The following is a 22,109-nucleotide window of genomic DNA, read 5'->3' on the forward strand; positions in this document are numbered from 1 at the left end:
TAGCTTGCGAGCCGCGATAGTCTCAGTTCCAGTCTCAGTCCCAGTCCCAGTCGCAGTCCCAGTCACAGTCCGAGGGTGAACCAAACCAAGCAAACGAGGGACCTTCTCAATGTCCAATGTTGGCCATGCCGACAGGGAATGTGGCGGGCAAGTTGGCGCTTTTGGCGGCGTCTGGCAACCACCTCAACGCATTGCGTTATAAATCATTTTTATTTGTTTTCTCGTTCAGTTCTCCTCGTTGCTTAGTCTCTAATGTTGCGCTTGTTGTGCAGATTCTCATGCGTGTGTTATCCAAACGAATAATCTAAAGCACCAAATGCACATTAATGATGCATTTAAAAGATGGGCTAGTTAAGCGCTGGCCAAAATAGTTGGCCAACATAAATGTACCATTTTTGTTGGCAGTTGCATAAGTGTGACCAATAACAAATACTTATTTTCTTTAGTTTTAGCTGCTTTTGAATTTAGTAACCAAAATTGTGACTAGCCACAATCAGTGGCAATCCCCAAACAGTTCTAGTTTTGTGTTAGCCACAACTTTTAAAGTTCAAATTATTATTCTAGCAATTGGTTAACCACTAGAAAAGTTCTAGCTTAGTGTTAGCCACAGCTTTAAAATCTGTTTCGTAAGTGAACATTTTTTTAAACAAATATTTGGAAAATGCTGTAGCACTTTCAAACAACTTTCGCATACTCGCTGCACTCGCTGTGTATGTGTTTTTATGCCTCACACGAAGCGACCTTGAAGCCAGCCAAAGTTTTATTTATTTTGTTTTGGCCAAAACAAAGCTTTCGCACACATTCGCCAAAAAAGAAGCAGCTAAAACTGCAAAAAACCAAAGCAGCAGCCTCGTCGTAGTTGCGTTCGTAGTACAACTTAATTACAGTGCCTGCCAAAAGGAGACGTGCACTTCATTGACGCCAGCAGGACTCCTCTCTCTTTCACTCTTTCACTCTGTCTCTCTCTCTATCTCTCTTCGTACAGGTTGGTACCTTGTCTGGCTGGGTGCCGAAAATATCACTTAATTAACATTTTTCGCCCAGCATCGAACGTTGGCCGTAATTAACGCGTCCACTTAATGCAAACGCCATTGAATAAACGAGTAATTGGACGACATGTTGGCCAAAAAGGGAGCACACAGACGACAGTCAGCTCCAAGTCGAGTTGGAGTCGAGCAGCGAAAGAGCTCGGCCTGTGGGCTATGCAAATGATTTTGGCCACTCGGCTCAGTTTGCCTGGCCACTTGCTGGGTGGCCGTGCGACAAAAATTAAAACCAAACAACGATTTCCAATCAAAGCAACAACCAACTTGCTGAACGTTGTGAGTCGACTCACTGGCAAACACCTCTCCGCCTGCTCCCTGCTCCCCGCTCCACTCTAGACTTGAACTCGAATCGCAATTCGCGCTTTCGTAATTATGCGACAAATGCGTGAGGCAAGTCGCGCAAGTCGAGGCAAGTTGCTCAGCCAGCTCCTCACTCTTCGCGCAAAAAAGGAAGGCAAAAAAGTTTATAACGTAATTTAATTAATTTATGCACTCGCATTATTCAATGAAGTGCGCCGCCTGCATGCGTAATTATTGCACCTGGGACTGTATCGGTTATCGTCCATTGGCGTCAGTGCGACTGCCGCCTGGACGCCACTTTGCATGCCTGATGAAGGCTAATGCCAAAAAAGTAAAAGAGCACAAAAATTCAACTGACTGCCTACGCTATACCCTGCATCCACTGGAAAAGGGTATATTGTAGTTGTGCAAAAGTGTTTAGCAACCCATTAGCTATATATCCATCTCCAAGTCAGAGACTTGTCTGAAGGGTATCCTGAGTAGAGATCTTTCGAGTGGCGAATTCTTGAGTGATTTTACAGCGCAAGATGGCTCTCCTCCCCATTACGGACACTTTATTGGGGGTTTCTTAACTGGTAATGGTTAAAGCAGTTTTTTTTATATTTTTATATATTGTATAAAAAATGCTTAAAAGCTTTTTCTAAAGTGTCTGTGTGGCTAATAAAACGTATGCCATTATATATAAACTAAGGGCCAGAGGCTCAACGGGTTTTGGCATGCAATCGGATAATAATCATAGCCATAAATGTTTTGTTTCAGCCTGTAAACTAAAGAGCTTCTTTTGATAAGTATCTTTTTTTTAAAGTTCGCGTAAATATATATTTTCTCGTTAACATAATTGTTTCAACTTTAATTTAATTTAAATTGATAAGTTCTTAATTGTTTAGTAGCTTGGAGTGGGTTTTTATGATCATATTAATCTTAACTCTCATCTGGTTATTAAATTCAAAAAAGTTTGCATTCATTTTGACATAGTTATCGTAGTGGAAAAGTTCAACCCGTAACTAAAAGCAATTTTTTGAGGCTAATATTTTGCATGAATTTCAAGCGAAAATTGTGTTTCCAAAATTTGACAAAGGCCGTGGAAAGTTTTGGCCTCGACTGAAAATATAATTTAAATATGAGAATCGAGCCAGATATTTGTTTTTTTTTCAACTTAGATTGTAGCATAGCTCTAGAGGTCAAACCATGTTTAAAAAGCCATGTTTTTTATTTGGGAATAGTATTTTGGCATAAATTTAGAGTCAGAATCGCGTTTCCAAACTTAAATGCAGTATTATTCTTGACGTTTGACAGTTTTTTATATTTCCCCAACATTCAATTTACTTTCTCTGGGAAAATAGAGATGTGAAATCATATTAAAATATTCGATTATTCGATAAGTGCGCAAAATCGCATGTTACATTTAATAACCATTAATTTCCACTGGGAAATTTCAGCGACATGACAATAAATTGCGTTAAATCAATCGTAAATCGGTGCATTGAAGCTTGCTGGCTTTTCTAGCAGTGTGTGTATTTATAGCTGGATCGAAACAATGGGCTACAATTCAGTTATTGTGGCGATATATGACAATGCTTGCCCCCCCCTTGGGCAGGGGGTATGCGCTGACCCATGGGGCGTAAGACATGTGCGCGCAATTAGACACGCCTCGGCGATATATATATATATATATATGTGTGTGTGTGTGTTGAGTGTGTTGTGCTGTGTGTAAGCCTAAGTATCTGTAAGATACGCGCACACACATAATCATAATCCGCCACAAGCCGTTTGTACAATTGAAGTGAACACTGTCGCTGGGTCCAAGTTGTAAAGTTGATTGAATAGCTTCAGTGCGTCTGTGTCTGTATGTATATATATATATATATATATGTATACATATATCTGGATTTGACAGCTGGACAGTTGGACAGTTGCTTGTGTGCTGGGCTTTGCTTTTGTTTTGTTGAAGTATCTGCAGTTGACGTTGTTGCTGCTGCTGCTGTTGTTGCTGTTGTTGTCGCGTGTGACATGACAGAAAGTGGACAGTTTTGATTACTGTTGAAATTGAAAGGGAAATTGTTGAGACGCAGTCAAAGCTCTTTCCTCCTCTGTGGGTCAAAAAAGCAAATGCATTGGATAACGAGTCGATTATCCCCCTTTCCAACCACCACTGCAATTGTCGTTTGCTTACAGTTCTGACCCAAATTGGTTTGGATTTAAAGGCGTGTTTTGTTCACCACATATGTACCACATATACTGACACAGACACAGGCACAGGCACAGATACAGATACACAGCCCGAGTCCATTTCTGTCCACATAGTCCAGCAAAGCTTAAGCCTAAGCTTCTTCTGCCAGGCAGCTGTCACAATTGCTGGCTGCAGGTTGACCAAAGCCAGTTACAAGATTTATTTGTTGGCTGGAATGTGTTCACAATTGGAGCAGGTCTTTAACAAAATGTTGTAAGTCTTTAATGGACTGTAGATTGAGTGTAAAAAGTTATGAAACTAATCCAAATACAGTAAAAGACTACTTAACAAATAAAGCTATTATCAACATTAATTACGCAATGAAGTATTTTAGAATTTTATTTATTATCCATAAATCTAAATAATTTGATAGTCAACAGTTTATAAAACTAATCTTGATAATTAGCAAAAGCTGATGGTAAAAGTATAAACTATTCCACATGGTATTTAAACAATCGACAAATCTAAGCGTTATAATTCTATTTTTTGGTAGTTTTCTGGATGTGGATTTTTGAATATATTAAATATTTATAGCTTATGCAACTCTTTCGCTGGCAACTCATCTTTTGTACTCATCATTTGAGTTATTGTGTGCAAATTGAATAGTGAGAAAAAGAGATTTTACAACAGTCAAGAACAAAGCCGCTTTATTAGAGATTTTCCGCCACACCGAATAAATAACTGGCTAAACAACAAACAAAACGAAACTATGAAGTACAAATTGAAATGTGCATTGTCTAAGGTCTAAAATAGTTATTACGTTGCAACAACTGTTTTTGGGGGCAATGATTGAGCCACGTTGAGCTGAGCGTCTTGCTTGCGAAACAATTGCGTGCCACTCACTGTGGCCTGTGGCAAGAGAGACGAGACGGGACGAGTTGCACTTGGTTATTTGGAATATGGAAAGCCGAGGCACATTATCAGAAACTGTGTCGCAACCTCAATGCATCAATTACATTTGCTAAGCCAGCAAATTATATGGCAGTCAACTATGTCTGCGTTGTTGTTCAGCCAGCTCACATAAAACATAATAAATGAGCATCTATAGGAATTTAGCGCATAATCAGAAGAGTATGTCCCGGAGAGGGGCAGGTCTCGGGAGAAGGGGCGGGTAAAAGTAGAGAGCAGCTTGGGGAGTTGAATGAAAATGCAAGGCAAGAAAGAGTATGTTGACTGGGTTTGGCTGCCAGATAAGCGGCTAAAACAAATGTCATACTCGGCTACAAAGGCGCTGAACAAACCAGGCAACTGCAGCAGCAGCAGTTGCAACACGGTAGCAACATGTGTAGCGGCAGCAACTGTTGCAAACAACAAACAGCAAGTTAAACTGAGCCTCCTTTGCCGCAGCTGGCTACCGCATTGCCTTGTCCGACAAATATGATACGAGTGCTCAGCTCAGCTCAGTTCAGCTCTGTTTGCTCCTTGGCGTCATTCTTTGTGCCTCATAATTGATATTTTTTTAGTGCTAGAGAGAGAGAGAGAGAGAGAGAGAGAGAGGGAGAGTGAGAGGGGAGCAAACAACAACAGCAACATGTTGCCAGTTTTCCCAACTTTTGCACAGCAGATAACAACAAGCAACTCGTGTCTCGTTGGTGCTGCTGTTGTTTTTGCTGTTGTCGTTGTTGTTGTTGTTGTTGTTGGTGGTGGTGGTGGTGGTGATTTTGCAACCCACATGCTGCGGCTGGCTCTCAATGAATTCCATTTTGCGTGGTTGTTGTGTGTGATTTGAATTTATAACTTGGCCACAAACACAAGTTTTGAATTTCGCCCAAGACTTGGGCGACTCCTCCTCAAGACTGTATCCATGACTATTTGTCTCCCTATCTCCCTCTCTCTCTCTCTGTGTGTCTCTGTCTGTGTCTGTGTCTATTTGAGGTTTGTTCATTGCATTATCATTGATTTAAAACCAATTCATCAACTCGAAGCGACTTGACGACGATGACTCTGTTCAGTTTGGTTCTGTTCCGTCCTGTTCTGTTCTACTCTGCTCTGTTCTGTTTGGTTCTGTTCTGAGCTGGGTGGGTTGCACTAATTGATTTTCGTTATGAGTAATGATCCCGGATCGTACATTCAAATGGATTATTCCGTTGGCTTGGTGGCGGCGTCTGTTACAGTAATATTCATAAATCAGGATCCATATTAAAGACAAAAGACATTCGAAGCAGTGGGCGAGGCACACCGACTGCAACAAGTTTGCTCCATAGATAATCGGCCAACAATATATTCAACTATTCTTGGGCTTATTATTTCATGATATTTAAGGAGCAATTGGATTGTTGATTAGAGAGAACCGAATGCGGATATAAAACTTGAGCTACAGATGATAAATGAAAGAATTGCATACATTGCACTCTAACAACCGGATACTTGAAGAAAGTTTGAAGTATATATAAATAATGTTAAATTAATCGGTTGCATTGTAGAAACACGATATTTGAAAAGCTTTTCGTTTCGTATTGGATAAATCAATGAAATTATTTAAATACAAAATTCACAAAATCAACAATTAATAAAAATTTAACTTCATCTGAAATCACTTTGAAATACATATATATTTTTTTTCTTTAAGATGAGAATGTACTTCTCTGAGAAATTCTCTCTTCTCATCGTAAAATATTTTATTTAGCTGGCAAATGACATGTTATGGCCATGATATGATAAACTGAAAACTTTAATTTAGCACTTAAGCAAATTAAATCTCAAATCATTTTACTGTAAACTTGAGCTATAAAATAGTTTTTGCGCAGCGAAGGAGAATCTTCTGCGGCGTCGTTCAATGCACTCTTGTCATAATTTCTTTCGTTTCGTAATAAAAACGACAAGAAAAAAGTATAATTGCCTATGCATATTTGCGAATTTGATGTTCAATTTTTTTATGGCATTTTTCCCATAGATTAAAATGAGAGTTTTTATAGCAGAGTAGCTGGTGCTGCAGGAAATGTGCCCCATGCACCCAGTTCGATGTTTGATGTTCGATGGTTGGCTGCCCAATTTGCTAGAATGAAGCCAGCAGCAGCAGCAGCAGCAGCAACCTTTTGTGGCGTCATAAAAATCAAAACATACAAATCTTTATCAGCAAATGCATCTCCGGGCAGCACAAGAAGAAGAAGAACACGAAAACATCAAATATATAAGGGAAATAACCACAACAACAACAACTACAACAAAAAATGATGCCATGCAACAAACAAATATTTCGTAGTATAACCCAAAGTGACCCAGGTAGGACTGCCTTGGTTGCTGGGACGGTTACGGGGTCAGAGCTACTGTTATCTAGTCTTTGGTTTTTTATTTAAAGAATTTTTTAATATGCATAAATAGCTCGTAAATATGTATGCGAGATTCGCCTGAGCTGAACTCCTCCTGCTCAGCTTAATTTTTCTCAAGCCGCTTGTAATATGAATAGCTACGAATTTGTTTTCTTTCTGTATTATTTTCCCCTTAACAAATTTTCATTCAAATTCAGACGATTTTTCAATTTATTTAATTCGTTTGGTTTGTCAATGGCTGCGATGCAGCGGACAGATAAGAAGACATCATCTGATCACCTTGCCGCACTATCAGTTTCATAATATATTCTAATTTTTTAATTAATTGCTAATGGTTAGCCACAGCGTTGTCACGGCTAATGGCTCTCTCTGTCCGGCCGTCTCTCTGTCTGTCTGGGAGTCGACGAGTTAACGGATTCGGAGCTTATCTTATGCTGCCTTTAATTAGTGCTGCATTCGATTTTTATGGCAAACGATTTAAACGGCAAATCGCTGCGCGCAAATCAGCTGCCGGTTTCCATAACTCATAAGGCATAACCATTCAATTTGTTTGGGCTTAACCGCCAAAACTGACTGCATAGTGGTTAGCAAATGCAGCAATTTACAAATGCAAAACATAACGAATTGATAAACATGAATAATAATAATATTTTGGGGAGATTATTAGTGGTTCTTAAGAATAGCCATCCCTGGAAAAGTGCTTTCTAACTAGGGAAAGAAATATTGTTCGTCTTTTTTGATGGATGCTAAAAACGATTCTTAAGTAGAGCAATCCCTGTAAGAGTATGAAAAGTAGTTTCAATATATTATTTGTAGGTAGGTTATCTGGTTTGTACTTTTTCCCAGGGAGTCTGACTTCTTGCCGGCAAGTGCAGCTTTTGCAGTAGTCATTTTCGGGTGGTTGGTGTCTATATAGCTGTTTAAATACCCAAAAACAAAAAAGACTTAACCACTGTGCGTGTGCAATTCGCTTGGGGCTGCTTATCATTTACCACAGATCAGACAAAATGTGCCGTTGCCAGCGAGCTGGCTTTGCACTTTCCTTTCGGCCAGGCAGAGGCAACATTTAAAGAACAGCATGTAAATCGCTCAGATATCGAACTTGTTAACAAGTACTTAAGGGCTCTTTATAATTATGGGCTCTCGGCATATATGGCATATAAATATATACATATGTATATAAATGTGTGTGTCTGTGTGTGTGTGTGTGTGTGTATGTGCGCGTGGTTCCAGATTTTGCCCAAAAGGTGTATGCCATAATGAGATTGTGATTTCTTTTTCGTGCGCGGCGAAAGAAAACAACAACATCAAAAGCTTCTCTCAGTGCTACCAACAAATTATGTATGTGGCATGCTAAGAATTTCGCAGCGTAATTTCATAAGCTGCCTACCCCTCCCCACACCTCCCCACCCTGCCCACATCCATCGCTCCCTCCCTCCCCGAGGTCATCATTGGGCTGTGTTCTCGATCTTGTTTTGTGCCTTATGGCTCTGTAATTTATGAGCGTGGGGCGCGCGCAGCCTGCTGGCTGGCTGGATTGGCTGGCTGGCTTGGTTGGTTGGTTGCATATCGGTAGCTGTCATCATTATGCTTTTCATACTCTCTGACTACTTTTTTGAGGCCAGAAATTGGCGTCAGCTCAACTCAAACGATGCAGCCTAAATTGACGCTGAATCAGAGTGCAAAAAAATATATAAATCATAAAATATAAGGCATGAATTTGATACACATGCTTGTAAAAGATTGTTTTGCGTCGATAAATATTGTATTCTACTTTTATACATATGTCTAAGTTGATTTTCTTTGTACCCCCAAAAACTTGCGGATAACCCAGACTTGTTTTTTTTATATGTCGAGCTTAAATTTCAACGCTTGCTTGGCAGGGAGATAAATCTGCGTAGATTTGTGCTAAGATTTTCGCATTAAGCGTTGAATATTTCTAGTCTTGGCTTTCTGTGCCAAAGGTCAACATTTTCGCACACACACACGCACACACACACCCAAGGCTTGTGCTACGCATTTAGAAAGCAGCAATAGCAACAACAACAACAACAACAACTACCATCAAAACTCATCCCAGATGCATCGCATGCCAGCGCCCAAAGTTTACCAAAATCCAGCTACAACTTCGTCTCGGGTCTCAGCTCACAGGCTGAGGCTTTAGGTCTCAACTCTGGACGATGACAATATTGGTGGCGTTGTCGTTGTCGTTGTCGTTGTCTGCTGTTTGTTATTGCTGTTGCGTGTGTCTGTTGTTGTTGTTGTTGTTGGTGGTACGAGTACCAAGCCCACATTTTCATAATTCGCATGGCCAAAAAGACAAACAATCAGAAAATGGAAACCAACTGTGGACAGAGTGAAATTCGTATACGCTTACACATCCTTTGTATAAGTAATACATTTAAATGTGTACAATATTGCTATAAAATATTCAAACATGATTGCATATCTACAATTTCGATGTTAATTATTGTGATTTGGGAATTGACGGCTTTAGAGTGCTATAAAATGAAGAGCTCTGCAATTTATTGTGCTCTCATTTATATTTGTGGAATCTACTTTGCTTAGCAACAACATTGATAAAGTTTTTGATAGTTTTCTCAAAGTTTAGCAGTCTGTTCAATGTTTTGCTGCGTTACCAACTGCCTGAGAATGTTTGAGCAACCGAATGTGAAAAACCAAAGCGTCGTCCAATGGAAACCGAACTCATCGAACAACGCCAACATTAGACTCGAGCTGGAGCGTTGCAACGCGATGCAGGGAAGTGAGGCAAGTATGGTCGTCGTCGTCGTCGTCGTCTGCCTCTCAATTAATGACGATCATTGTCAAGGCTTTGGCGTAGCTAAATAGAGGCTGGCTCGCAATCTGGCGTCGAGTCGAGTCAAGTCGCATCGCATCGCATCGCATCCAATGTCGCTAGATGGTGCGTAGGAGTCGCCCGCGCTCTCAAGTTGAGCTCAGCTCGAGCCGACTTCTACTCAGTGGCTGGCCCCATGTGCCGTTAGTGTGTGTGGCGCATATTTAGGCATGTTGCAACATGCCATTTACAAGTGCGCGCCACAGCGTTTGCAATATCGAGTTTTTGGAGACTACTCCTTCGAAGTCGTCGCTGGTATCGTTGTTGTTGTTGTCGTCTGTTGTTGTTCTTGTTGTCTGTGGTTGCTGTTGCTGTTGTTGGCATTGCCATTGCCGGCGGCGTGGCCGATTATGTTGTCGGTTTTGGAGGGTGCGTCAATTTATGAGTTCATTGTGCGTTTTCCTCCTCAAGCACCTCCCCATCCTTCTGCTCCTCCTCCTTCTCGTTGTCGTTCTCTCTCTACAGGAAATGTAGCCAATGTTTTAGTTGCTTTAATGGGTAATTATTACGCTTTTGAGTTTGTGCTTTAAAAGGAGTTGTCTTAAGTGTTCTATTAGCTATCTATTACACTTGCTTATCAAGCTGATTTTTCCTTTACAGATTGCACATTTCTGCGTACTTTCAACACTTTGTATTTTATTCATATTTAATACAATATTAAGATTTAATGTGGCAACAACTCACTTTTGTATAACTTTGCGGCACGGCATTATTCTAGACTTTATTTGCACTTTAAGTGTCTTTTAATTGAAATTAATACATCACATTTACCAACTGTAAAATACTCAGTTCTCCACTCGAGAAACTTGAACTTGTTGCATCGTCTTAACTTTCGACTTATGGCTAGGTGCAAGCTGTAAATTTTCAAGTTTTATCCAACTAAAACACCCAGAAAACTTTTGCAACACAAAACCCGCAAAAAAAGTCGACAAAAAATAAAAAAGAAGAAAATCCCCACAGAAATTTTACAAGTTCATTTGGCAGCTGAGCTGAGCTAAGCCGCAGTTTGAACTCTGTTTCGAGTTGCTGGGCTGGACTTTTAGGAGTTCTTGACTTTGAGAGTTACTTACGTGGTGTGCACGGGGAGGAGGGGGTTGTGGTGATTTGTGGAGGGAATTGCTGGGTGACCCCATCTATCATCATTTGTACTGGAGCATTTTAGAGCTGCAACCTCGGCTCGTTGAGTCTATTAAACATTTGATAATTTCATTGCTGCGCGTTGTGTTTTCTCCTTTGTTTTAGCTGCTGGGCTAAACTTGTTCTATTTGAGTTGTGTGTGTTGTGTGTGTGTGTGTGTGTGTGTGTCTGTGTGTGTGTGTGTGTGTGTGCTTTGCAACAGCTGCATTGAGTGGGTGGTGGTTTGGTTGCCGGCCGGCTAGTTAACTGCGGTTGCAACTCTATGTACTTTGTCTAGTGTTTGACTTACGACTTTTGCGGTTCGCGAAATGCGAAATGTGTTTCACGGTGTTATGATTTTAGCAACATTTTCCAACTTCTCTCTCGCTCTTACTCAACTCTCTCTCTCTCTCTCTCGCTCGCTCGCTCCCTCGTTTCGAACTTTCCAAATGTTTTTAAAGCGTAAATAGGTAAACCATCTATAAACCATCAGACTCTCTTCGCTTTCATCACCCGCCCCTCTTTCCAGAGGGCAAATGCCACATTGTTGTTGCTGTTGTTGTTGCTGTTGCAGCCGTTGTTGCTGCTGCTGTTGCTGCGGCGGCGGCGTTGAGAACTTGACAAAACATTTCAACAACGTTGTAACGACGCCAGCGCCCGCATGCCAATGCAACCGTTGTTGCCAGCCGATTTTGTTCTTGTTGCTGTTGCTGTTGCTGAAGTTTTAGGCGCAGACAACGCCTCGAACAGCAACAACAACACCAACAAAAACAACAACAACAATGCGATGTGCCGCCATGAGGCCGAAGACTGTGCAACGATTAATGATGCAAATATTTTTTGAAAGCGCGAAAAATTGTGCATAAATTTACCATGACCATGGACAACAGCAAACGACAACAGTAACAACAACAACAGCAACAACAGCAAGCGACAACAACAACAACATTTTGTTTACGAGCTGCACTTTGTTGTTATACCCTCGGTGACAAGTGCTTATCTGCTTTGTGAGTTAGCCTGACAAGGACGAAAGTCGGAGAGCTTCAAAATATTTGAGCCAAGATCAAATTGATATCTGTATAAGTATAAGAACTGACTCTAAAATATTAGTTAGACGCTCCTAATAGTATAAAAATGTGCAGAAGATTGTTTTCTAAATTGCAAAGATTGATTGGAATAGCAAAATTAGATTTTATTACTTAGATTTTGTTTCATTCGAGTTTTATTTACAATCTGCTGTTTGCAGGCAATAAACAAATTTGCTGACAGATTATTATTTTCTCCTACTTTATGTTGTTAATTACCAAAATTATATTGGTGTCTTATCACTTTTAATTATCTTTAATTATTATTTTATTTATCTGCAATAATTTATATGAGTTTCAAACTAGATTCTAGATACAACATCTAAGGATTTACTACAAATGAATATATACTTTCAATATTCTAAGTTAATTTAAATCGATTGTGAATAATGCAGAGTATTTGCAGCTTCGGTGTGCGAAGTGCCCTAGCCATTGGGTTGTTTGTTGTGGTTGTTCTTGAGTTGTTTTCTTGCCCATATGCCGGCGCGATGACACTTAACAAATGATCGCATAAGTGCACACAAAACGCACATTGCAGTTCAGACTGAGAATGGGACTGCGGATTGGGTATGGGAATGGGGATGGGGATGGGGTCTCTTACTGGGGGCCATTGATTGGGTTGTTCCTGCCAGCCAGCCAGCCTGCTTGGGTCTGTGACTGCGACTGAGACTGTGGCCTTTTGTGTGGGCAAATTCTTGAGTGGTATCACTGCTCAGCCGGCATATTTTGTATCACAACAAATCGTGAGGGTATGCCTAAGTACCACAACGAGTACATGTGAAATGTTTACAAAATAAATGCGGCACTCGAATTAGGCAACATTTGTTCAGGTTGTGGCATTGCCGGGCTTGGCATGGTTTGTGGCAAGTTTGCTGTAAGCTGGTGTTGTGCTGTTGTGCTGTTGTTGTGGCAGGTTGGCTTTCTTTATTCGTTATTAAACTCAATCTGTTTAATCAAATTAGTAGAAATCAGCACTAGACAGTGCTGCAGCAGGCAGCTCTTGAGCAATCTCTCTATAACAAAAGTGGAGGAGTGGAGCCTCACGAGCTGTTGTGAGTTGTGAGCGGTGAGTGAGTGTCAGTGCGTTGGCGTTTGTGCCCCGATCCCGAACCCAAGCCCGAACCCGAACCCAAACCCAAAAACCCAAACCACCGTAAGGCTCTGTGGCATTGTGGCAATGGCATTTGGTGCCGCTACACCCACTTTTTGGCCAAGGGAATCTTTTTGTATGTGTACTCTGTGTCAGAGTCAGAGTCAAAGTCGAACTTAGAGTCACAGTCGTCGTCGTCGTCGTCGTAGTTGGAGTTCTCTTCTTTCTCCTTGCTCATGTGGCACATTAAGCCTGGCTTTAAGTCTTTTAGTCTTTCAGTATTTTGCGGACTGGCATTTGAACTTATTGCCACAGTTGGGCACGCTGTCATAAAAGCAGTCGGGAAAAACTCTGTAGGTTGGCTCCAAAAAAAATCTGCAGTTTGGCATATGGGTAATGTTTTCTTTAGCGTACATTGGTGTGGAACAACAACTTTTGAAAGGGGATTGAATTCAATTATCTACCAGAAAGTTAAAGCTTCCCCCAGTTAAACTGATTTTGCCACTCCACTGGATTCTTATATGCTTTTGGCTTGGAACAAAAGCCACAAATAAATCCAAATCGCACTCAATGCCTGGTGCCCTTTGGCACTTTACTGCAGTTTGGTTCAGCTGCATTGCCACATCGTTGTTTCTGCTGTTGTTGTTGTTGTTGATGATGGTTTGGAGCTTGTGTCCCGCTTTGTGTCCCGCCTCCCCCGCCTCTGCATTGGCTGAATTGTGGGAGTGGTTGTCGGAGCTGGAGCTGGAGCTGGAGCTGTTGAAAATCCTCTAGAGCGTTACTAATTAAAATATCAACATTTTAAGAGGCATAGTGAATGTGTTAAATTGACTTTTCTCCTGGGGTGGTTGCCGCGACAATATCTTGGCCCACATCAATGGTTGGCTGAATGGCTCGTGAATGGTGGGTGCTTCTCAATGCATTGGATCACTGTGGCCTTTTGTTTAGCTCCAGGTCGGTGCTGGCATTTGAGATGAGGTCGCAGTTGCAGTTGCAAGTAACAGTTTGTCGTTGCATTTCGTGAGAAGAGCTCAACGTTGGCTAATTAAGTTGCAATTAAATGTTTTTAATAGCCCATCTTTGACCCCATTGCTCCCATCTCATTACCCATCTGCTCTTTCCTTGCTCCCTTGCACTATTTCATCAGGCGACACAGCCGGATATAAAACTACAAAATGCGTGGCGTTCAAATGAGGAGCGCGCCTCATTAAAGCGCACACGGTCTTTGGGGCTATTACCAAAAGACGTGCAAGCTCACAGCGCAAAACGCAATTGCGGCAAAAAAGATCCAAAAACGAGTAAAACGAAAACATCAACCACATTTTAAAAATTAAAAAAATGCAGGCACAAAAGGAAATAAAACCGAAGTTTTAAATACCCTTCGGTCGCCTGAAACTGGTGCACTGTTTTAAGAGGCAACAAACCAGCAGCATGCAATTAACCAACTTAACTAATTAACTTAAAATTCGGTTTTTATTTAGCCCAAAGTTAACCTTTGCTTTTTAAGTCAGTCTCTTAAAATATATGCCATTTCTAGGGTATATATTTATGCAATTATCGCCAACAATTAAGATTTGGCTGCACAATCAACTTTCCTTTTTAATTAGCTCTTCTATCTCAATGTAAGATTTTTGTTATAGTTGCAAGCAGGCTGTCAAAATGATTCGCTGCTCGGTTCCGGCTCCGGCTCCGGCTTCGGTTCTGATGCATAAACTGGAAACTTTCAGGTAAAGGTTATGGTACTACATGGACTTTAATAGTCAGTTCCTCTAACAGCTTCTTGAAAATGTGGATTTTCTTAAACACAATTGGCAAATTTGCGTTTCTGATTTGACACTCTGAAAGATCGGAAAGCATATCTAGTCTAGAACTTGGAAGGTACTTTTGTTCTTGAATATATATTTTGGTTTTGTGATTTGTTTTTTAACATTATATATATATTGTTTTGTTATGTGATTTATTTTCATTTTTATTAGTGAACTCTGATTTTAACTGAACTTCGTTTTTAAAGTTGAAAGCGCTTTCAAATTAGGGTTTTTAGTTTTTTCTTGATGTTATAGTGAATGTAATCTCTTTCGGTTAGTATAAAGAACTGCAGCGTCCTTCTGGGCAACTCGTCGTTGCCGTCGTCGTCGTCACAGGGCTGCGCGCATGCGCACAACACATGCCGTGGGCAGTTGTTGTGGCTGCTGCTGCTGCTGTTGTTGTTGTTTTTTGTTGTTGTTGCTGGTTGCTTTTGTTAGTGCTTGCTGCTGCCTTTGCCACTGCTGCAATAAACGTCAAAATGCGGCCCATTGCTGTCCATTTCATCAACGTGTGAAATAAATCACTCAAAGTGCTGCAGATCCATTAAGGGCACCAGGCAATGAGCTGAGCAGCGAGTCGCAGTCGCTGCTGAAGCGCACCCGTCGTCATCGTCATCGTCGTCGTCGTCGTCGTTGTTCACTTTTGTGGTAAATACATTTTTAGCATTTTGTCTGCTGATACCTTTGGGTGTTGTACAAGACGGCGACTGTTGCCAACAATAAAGACGCAAGCAGGCAGGCAGGCAGGCAAGCACAGGCTGCATGCCACTGGCCACGCTTGGCGTTTTTTTGCGATCAGCTTCTTCTTCATCTTTTTGTTGCTGGGCTCTGGCTGCTTTTTGTTTTGTTTTTTTTTGTTTTTGTTGGCCATGTCCGCCATCCGCCATCCGCCATCCGCTTTTCGCATCCACATTGGCCCATTGCATGCTGTTCACCTTTGGCAATTTCATTTCATGTTTGCAACTGCTGTCTGTCTGTCTGTGTGTCTGTCTGTCTGTCTGTCTGTCGGCTGTCTTGTCTTCATGATGATTTTTGGCGTGCTACGCGCAAGAGACTTCGAACACATGCAAAATGCATTTCAAATTACATTTCATTGCTTAAATTCAATTAACGGTACGACGCCGCCAAGAGTAACGAAATGCGAATTGCTTCCAAAAATATGTATAACGAGCGCCTGCTGCGCTTTCGTTCTCAACCTGCCACAGCTCAGAGTTAAAGGCGAAGGCCAGAAATAGTAGTTGTTGCTGGCCATTAACTCAAACTTAACTGAAACTCCAGCTCAAACTGCAACTGCAACTCAAGGCAAGGCATCGCAAGGCATCGCAAGTAATCAACAAACAAGTAGCCGCCTGGCGAGTAGGTAAACAGAAAGTTGATTGAAAGTTTTGAGCAAAGTGCAGCTGGGAAATGAAACCACACTAAGTGAGATACAACACAGCACGAGTGAGCTCTGAGATGTGTGGGAGCAACAAAAACAGGAGCAACAACATCAGCAACACCAGCAGCAAACACTGGCAGGTAACTAGCTTGAGCAAATAAACCAGCAGATTAAATGCAAAACAAGTTATCAAAAACGTCATAACTTGTTCCGCTGTACATGCCTACAGATGACTGATACTATTGCTGGAAATAACCTAATAATGGTTAGAAAATCTACAAAAAAGTTATGCAATTTGTTGATAATTTAAGCAAAATAAAAAAATAGTAAAAATAAGTCAAAAAGAAAGTTTATTCATTATTCTAATTAAAATTTAATAAAACAAACTTGCAAATAATTCATTTAAGAGTTCTAACTACTTTTTACTAATATCAATTAACCTTTTACCTGCTTAGAGTTTTACGCCCCAAAAATTATGCTATCTTAATTTTGTTGGAATTTTCATTAGCAATTATTTCGTGTCGCTATTCAATGAAAAATGGCCATTTACCGTCGCATTATTAATATTGATTTTAGTACACACACAAACACACACTCACACACAGACTTTACTTTGTGAAATTATGCACTTATTAGCAGAAATCAAGAATGTTGTTCAATCAAGCGGCTCAATTTGGCTTATTATTCATGTAAGTCCCTTGAGGCTTGGAAATTATATTTTTGATCTATTGTTGAGCACTTTGGTGACAATTTGTTATGTGCTCGGGCCATTTGTCTTTAAGTGCAGTTAATTGCCGCAATTTGCAACAAGAGCAAACGCAAATTATATTGCCGCCATTGAGGCATATAAATCTTATAGGAATTCTTTCAACTTAATTAGTTTTAATATCGTTCCACGCCCAAAACAAACCAAGGGCATAACTAACAATTAAGCTCGCATTGCTCATACGCAAGTTAACCACAAAGGGCATTTATGTATATACATATCGAAGTGTGTGCATATGTATATATTTATGTGATATAGATATCTGGTCATGTGTTTGTAAGCAAGTATGTCGCATAAATCTTAATTACGCTTCGTCGAGCGTAAATCATCATCAGCCGCAGCGCGTACTGGCCAAATTGATTCATGCATAGCGATTTCGCCACAAGCTCTTCAATGAAGAAGGAAGAAATTGTGCTGCAGCAGCAGCAGCTTCAGTTCGACTCTCAAGTAACTCTGACAATTTGGCGGCATTTTATATTATTATTTTCCTTATTCATTTTATGACCCACACAGACTAAGTGACGACGACTTTTCTGAACTTTGAATATGCCTCACCCAGTCAGCTGTGGCAGGAATGTTACTTTTTTTTATAGTACCCAGTTGAAAATATGCCTCATTCCATTAGCTTTTATGGCTGATAATTGTTGACAGTAAATCAAATGCATAACTGGAAATGAGAAATGCGAAACACGGAAAGAACTATTAAGGAAGGCATAACGAAGTCTAAGATACCGATAATGGTTGGCAATTGATGTGCAAGTGCATTAAGAACTAGATGAGAAGTAAGTTAAATAAATGCACTATGCAGACATGATTTCAGCTGAAACTGTTTCAAACTATACCATTTTTGAGCCTTACCAATAATATTTAATCGAATGAGCAACGAGCTCCATTTTGTTGTATATATACGGACAATAATACAAAACTATCCTGACCACTAATGGGTTAGGTCAGCAGCTGTGTCAGTCTAGTTGAGTATAATATAATTCTTTCATTTATATGTATATATATATTTTTTTTACAATTAGTTTTTTATGGCGCTGACAATTTGCAATCAAGTTCGTATGCAGTGCAATTCAGAATGTTAAAAAAAAGGTTTGTTACAAGTTGTAAAGATTAAATGTCCATTAGGCGTGCCGACGCACGTAGAACTTGTTTAGATGGCAGCAGCGTCAAAGCGAGTGGTGTGGAAGGCGTTGTGGCAGGGATGGCAGGGGTGGCAAGGAGGCAATGAAGCAATGAGGCAATTGCAGTAGTCAAACCACAAAATCGAGTCGAAGCGAACATGGCAGGCAAGCGATTTAAATGCGCGCAATGCAATCACTCAAATTGGCCAAAAGCAGCTGAACGTGCAGATGGCAACGGCACGAATATGCCTGAATTACATGAAATATTTTAATCCCAAAGATGCAGTTAAGTGCATCCATCAGCGTGTATTTAGTATTTAATAAATACGGAAGCGAGAACACGACGCGAACACACAGTCCTTGCCAATAGTAGTATAAAGTCAGCCACACAACTCCAGCTACATCTACCACTAACAGCAACCACTCGTAAAGAGGTATTTTAATTTATTTAAATTTTCTAGCCGCTCATATTACCAACTGCAATTTACAGACACTCAACGACAGGGCAGACAAACAGACGGACCAAATGGACCGACGGACATCCTTTTTGGTGTCTTGGCCAACTGGCGCACACGACTATAAGCTGCTGCTGCTGTTGCTGTTGCTGTTGCCGGTTTGCGACTTTGGCCAAAAGAAAAGTGAACATCCATTAGTTGTGCTAATGATGCGCAACCCACTTTGAGCCGCGATCCGCACAGAATCAACCAACCAACCAGCCAGTCAGCACCTCCTTAACTTGTTGTTTTTGTTGCTGTTGTTGTTTGTAGGAGAGTGTCCTGTTCTTTGCTCTCCTGTCCTGTCTGCTGGGCTTGTGGATTTATTTTGCTATTTTGAAACGCATTTGGCTCGCTGGTTAGTTGGCTTTAGCCCATAGCTTATGTATATGTGTGAGTGTGGCTAATGCAAAGTCAAAGTGGCTAAAATGAGCCACGCAGTGTGTAGTCCATTAGCCAAAGTGTACACTGTGAGAAATATTCAAATGACTTAATGGATATTCCATATGAGACCTGTCAGCAAGCCAAACTGTACATTTATTTAAAGATACACCTGTAAAAATACCACAAATTAATACACCAACACTCTGTCCATCTTTAAACTGAATACTTACCATTAATTGATTCAAATACAATTCATAGGGTATATGTCCGCTGATGGGATCTATTGCCACTGGCCACATTTCATCCATTTCCTCTTGGGTGAACGGTTCACCCTCCTCCATCATCAGTTTGCCAAAGCTCTCCTTGGTCAAATAGCCATTGTTCTCAAAGTCCAATATCTTGAAAGCTTCCAGAATTTTCTCCGGCGGTGCTGGCTCCATTCTGACAATCGATTTTGATAGACTCACAATCTCTTTAGCAAAAACAGAGAAACTTACTTGCGTTCCATGAGCAACTGCGAGACATGTGGCAGAAATTTGGTTAGATGCACCACGCCGCTTGTCTCCTCCGTTTCGGTGGCCGAGATGACCTCGTTGACCTCCTGCTCGGTGGGCACACAGCCCAACAGCCTCAAAACTGTGCCCACCTCACGCACATCAATCAATTTGTCGCCATGATGATCGAATACACAAAATGCATCCGAAATGCGTTTCTCCAAATCGTTATTGACTAGTTGTGGAGATTTTAAACCATATTTTATAGTTTGATGTTCAATTATTAGGAAGAACACTTACAGTCTAGATCCATTCTATATAAATCGTATACTGGTTTTCACAAAATAATTTTTCAAGCAGCGTTTTCAACTGTTGTTTGTTAGATCAATATTTGAAGTGAGACTGACAAAACTGTTGTCAGTGTTGCCTGGTGACAATTGGGTCTGGAAGAGAGAGAGAGAAAGGGAGTTTGAATGAGATAGGGAGAGAGAGAGAGAGAGAGAGAGAGTCAAGGAGTAAATTTTCTAAAAATTTAAGAGCAAGTTTTGCAGTAATTTTTAAGGATAAATGTGAGTACAATCAAAATCACTATTAATTCTTATATCGAGCATACTCCTAATAGTCGATTATATATTTTATGCAATATTAAAGAAAAGAAAAATAGCTATTTTAATAAAAAATAGATTATGCTTTATTTATTTGGCAGGTGCAATGCAACTTATCAATTGAATCCAAACGAGTCCAAATACATCGCAATAAAAGATCAAGTTATGAAATTGGTAAGGATCAACAAATCCTGAGGTAAACCAATAAATATGATCAAAGTAAGTTCTTTTGAAATATTTTACTATTTAAATGCCTAACGATAATGATTTTTTCTTATTGTGTGGCAACTTTGTAGTTTCAATTGCAATTTGCGAAGCGAGACTTACCTTTCTAAGCTAAGCTTGTATGGCATACGGAAGTATGAAACCGTAAGCAGGCCATAATACTCCAACTGGATAGAGCAACAAGTGCATTTTAGAATTATGCTCACTTTAATGGAGATTACAGCAGATCCTCAAGGAGGTGGGGCAGTGCTGAAAAGCGTATGCCACGCATTGAATTCGATTAAAGCAAAACAAAAAAGAAAAATAAAACAAAATATAAAAAAAAAGGAAAAGGTTGCAATAGGCAACATGACACTACTTTATTCATTCACGCTAATGCGTGTCGTGTACAACACGCTTCGAGCCACTTGAGCTGTGCGCACTTGCGTTCAACATTTTCTTGCAACAAACACGTACACACACACACACACACATACAGCTGCATATCGGCTGGGCCATCTAGTGCTGGGCTGGTTTAGGTCTGCTAGGCCAGCTTTTGGCCATGGCTACTGCCATAAACACTAAAAGTGTTCGTCATTTGCTGTTCCAGATCCAATTAACCATTTTGATGCATTTGCCTCCATTAAGTTTTTTTTTTCTTTTTCATTTTCTCTCTCACTCTCCGTTCCTCTCCCTCTCTCTCTCTCACTCTGCGGCTCTCGACCCTTTTCGCTTAGGCCTTCGTTGTTGACTGCCTTTTGCAATTTCGTTGCACAGACTTACAACATGATCGGAAGTTTGTCTTAACCAAGCCTTGTCGACGACGTGTCCGTTGTAGCTGGTGGTCTTGTGTAAAGCACTTTGTAAATGTTGGCATGATTTAAGCCAGGCTCTTAGTCTCTTTACTCAGACATTTGCTCTTAGTTTGTTAGTCTATTAGGCAAGCGATTAAAATTTAAATTGAAGTCGAGCCTCGGCCTAAATTGCGATCCAAGCCACCCTTTACCACTTCTCCTGCATGCATCTAGCAACACGCCCAGTTTTAACATCCGCTTGCCATTTGGTTTTGTCATTAGCATATCGAGAGCGGACTGTGTTCATCTGTCATTTTCGACACCTGCCACAGACAGGACGGCAAGTTGTCAGCCTGTCCCACTTCCTGTGGGGTTCCACATGAAATTGATGCTGGTGGTGCTGCTGCTGCTGCTGCTGCTGCGGCTGGTTTCATTATGGCTATTTAAGGGCATTATTCTTAGTTCCGTTTTCTTTTGCAGCTTTATGATTTCCGCGGCCCTTGAATATTGATTTCATAATTAATTTAAATAGTTTCATTAAAGTATGAAGTGCACTTCATTTGCCAATGTCTATACTTAAATTCCTTATAATTGAATCAGACTTAAAATGTGTACTTTTTCCCAACTGATGGCTTATTATTTAAGCCGCTGTTTAATTAAAATCTCTTGATTGATTCATATAGGAATTGGGGTTGTCATTTTGCTCTCTTAATCTTTGCTATGGAGAATGAGTTAATAGGATACAGAATTTCCTTTTACGGATATTTATGTACACATTTTCAATGGTCTTAACTAATTTAAAATCTTGCATTATGAAAGGGAAATTTCAATGTTATTATTTATTATGGTTATTATCTTATTTCTGATTTTTGAAAGTAATTTGAATAGCACTTATTCATATCATTATTTTGATTAAATGCTAATCTAAATCCTTGACCAATATAATCAAAGAAACACATTCTAAAAATACATTAAACTAGACTAGGCAATTACTATTCAAATCAGTGCTTTAACAAAAGGCAATTGTCAATAACAAACAATAATAATTATAATGGAAATATCTAT

General features: G+C 40.3%; 1 protein-coding gene across 1 annotated transcript; it reads right to left on the reverse strand.

Annotated features, from left to right (window-relative positions):
* Positions 1–19,063: 19,063 nt before the first annotated feature.
* On the reverse strand, positions 19,064–19,810 carry LOC6568983 (dynein regulatory complex protein 8). Its single transcript, XM_001995183.3, has 4 exons — positions 19,742–19,810; positions 19,445–19,676; positions 19,178–19,388; positions 19,064–19,116 (listed from the first exon to the last, which is right to left on the reverse strand). The coding sequence occupies exons 1-4, from the start codon at positions 19,752–19,754 to the stop codon at positions 19,105–19,107; spliced, it is 468 nt and encodes a 155-aa protein (XP_001995219.1). The 5' UTR covers positions 19,755–19,810; the 3' UTR covers positions 19,064–19,104.
* Positions 19,811–22,109: the final 2,299 nt, after the last annotated feature.

The sequence above is a fragment of the Drosophila grimshawi genome, unplaced genomic scaffold (assembly GCF_018153295.1).
Source record: "Drosophila grimshawi isolate 15287-2541.00 unplaced genomic scaffold, ASM1815329v1 contig_1367, whole genome shotgun sequence".
Lineage (NCBI taxonomy): Eukaryota > Metazoa > Arthropoda > Insecta > Diptera > Drosophilidae > Drosophila > Drosophila grimshawi.

Coding starts and splice junctions, on each gene's coding strand:
- LOC6568983 (XM_001995183.3), bottom strand. Junction 19,389..19,444: donor CAGTTGCTCATGGAACGCAA/GTAAGTTTCTCT, acceptor ATCGATTGTCAG/AATGGAGCCAGCACCGCCGG.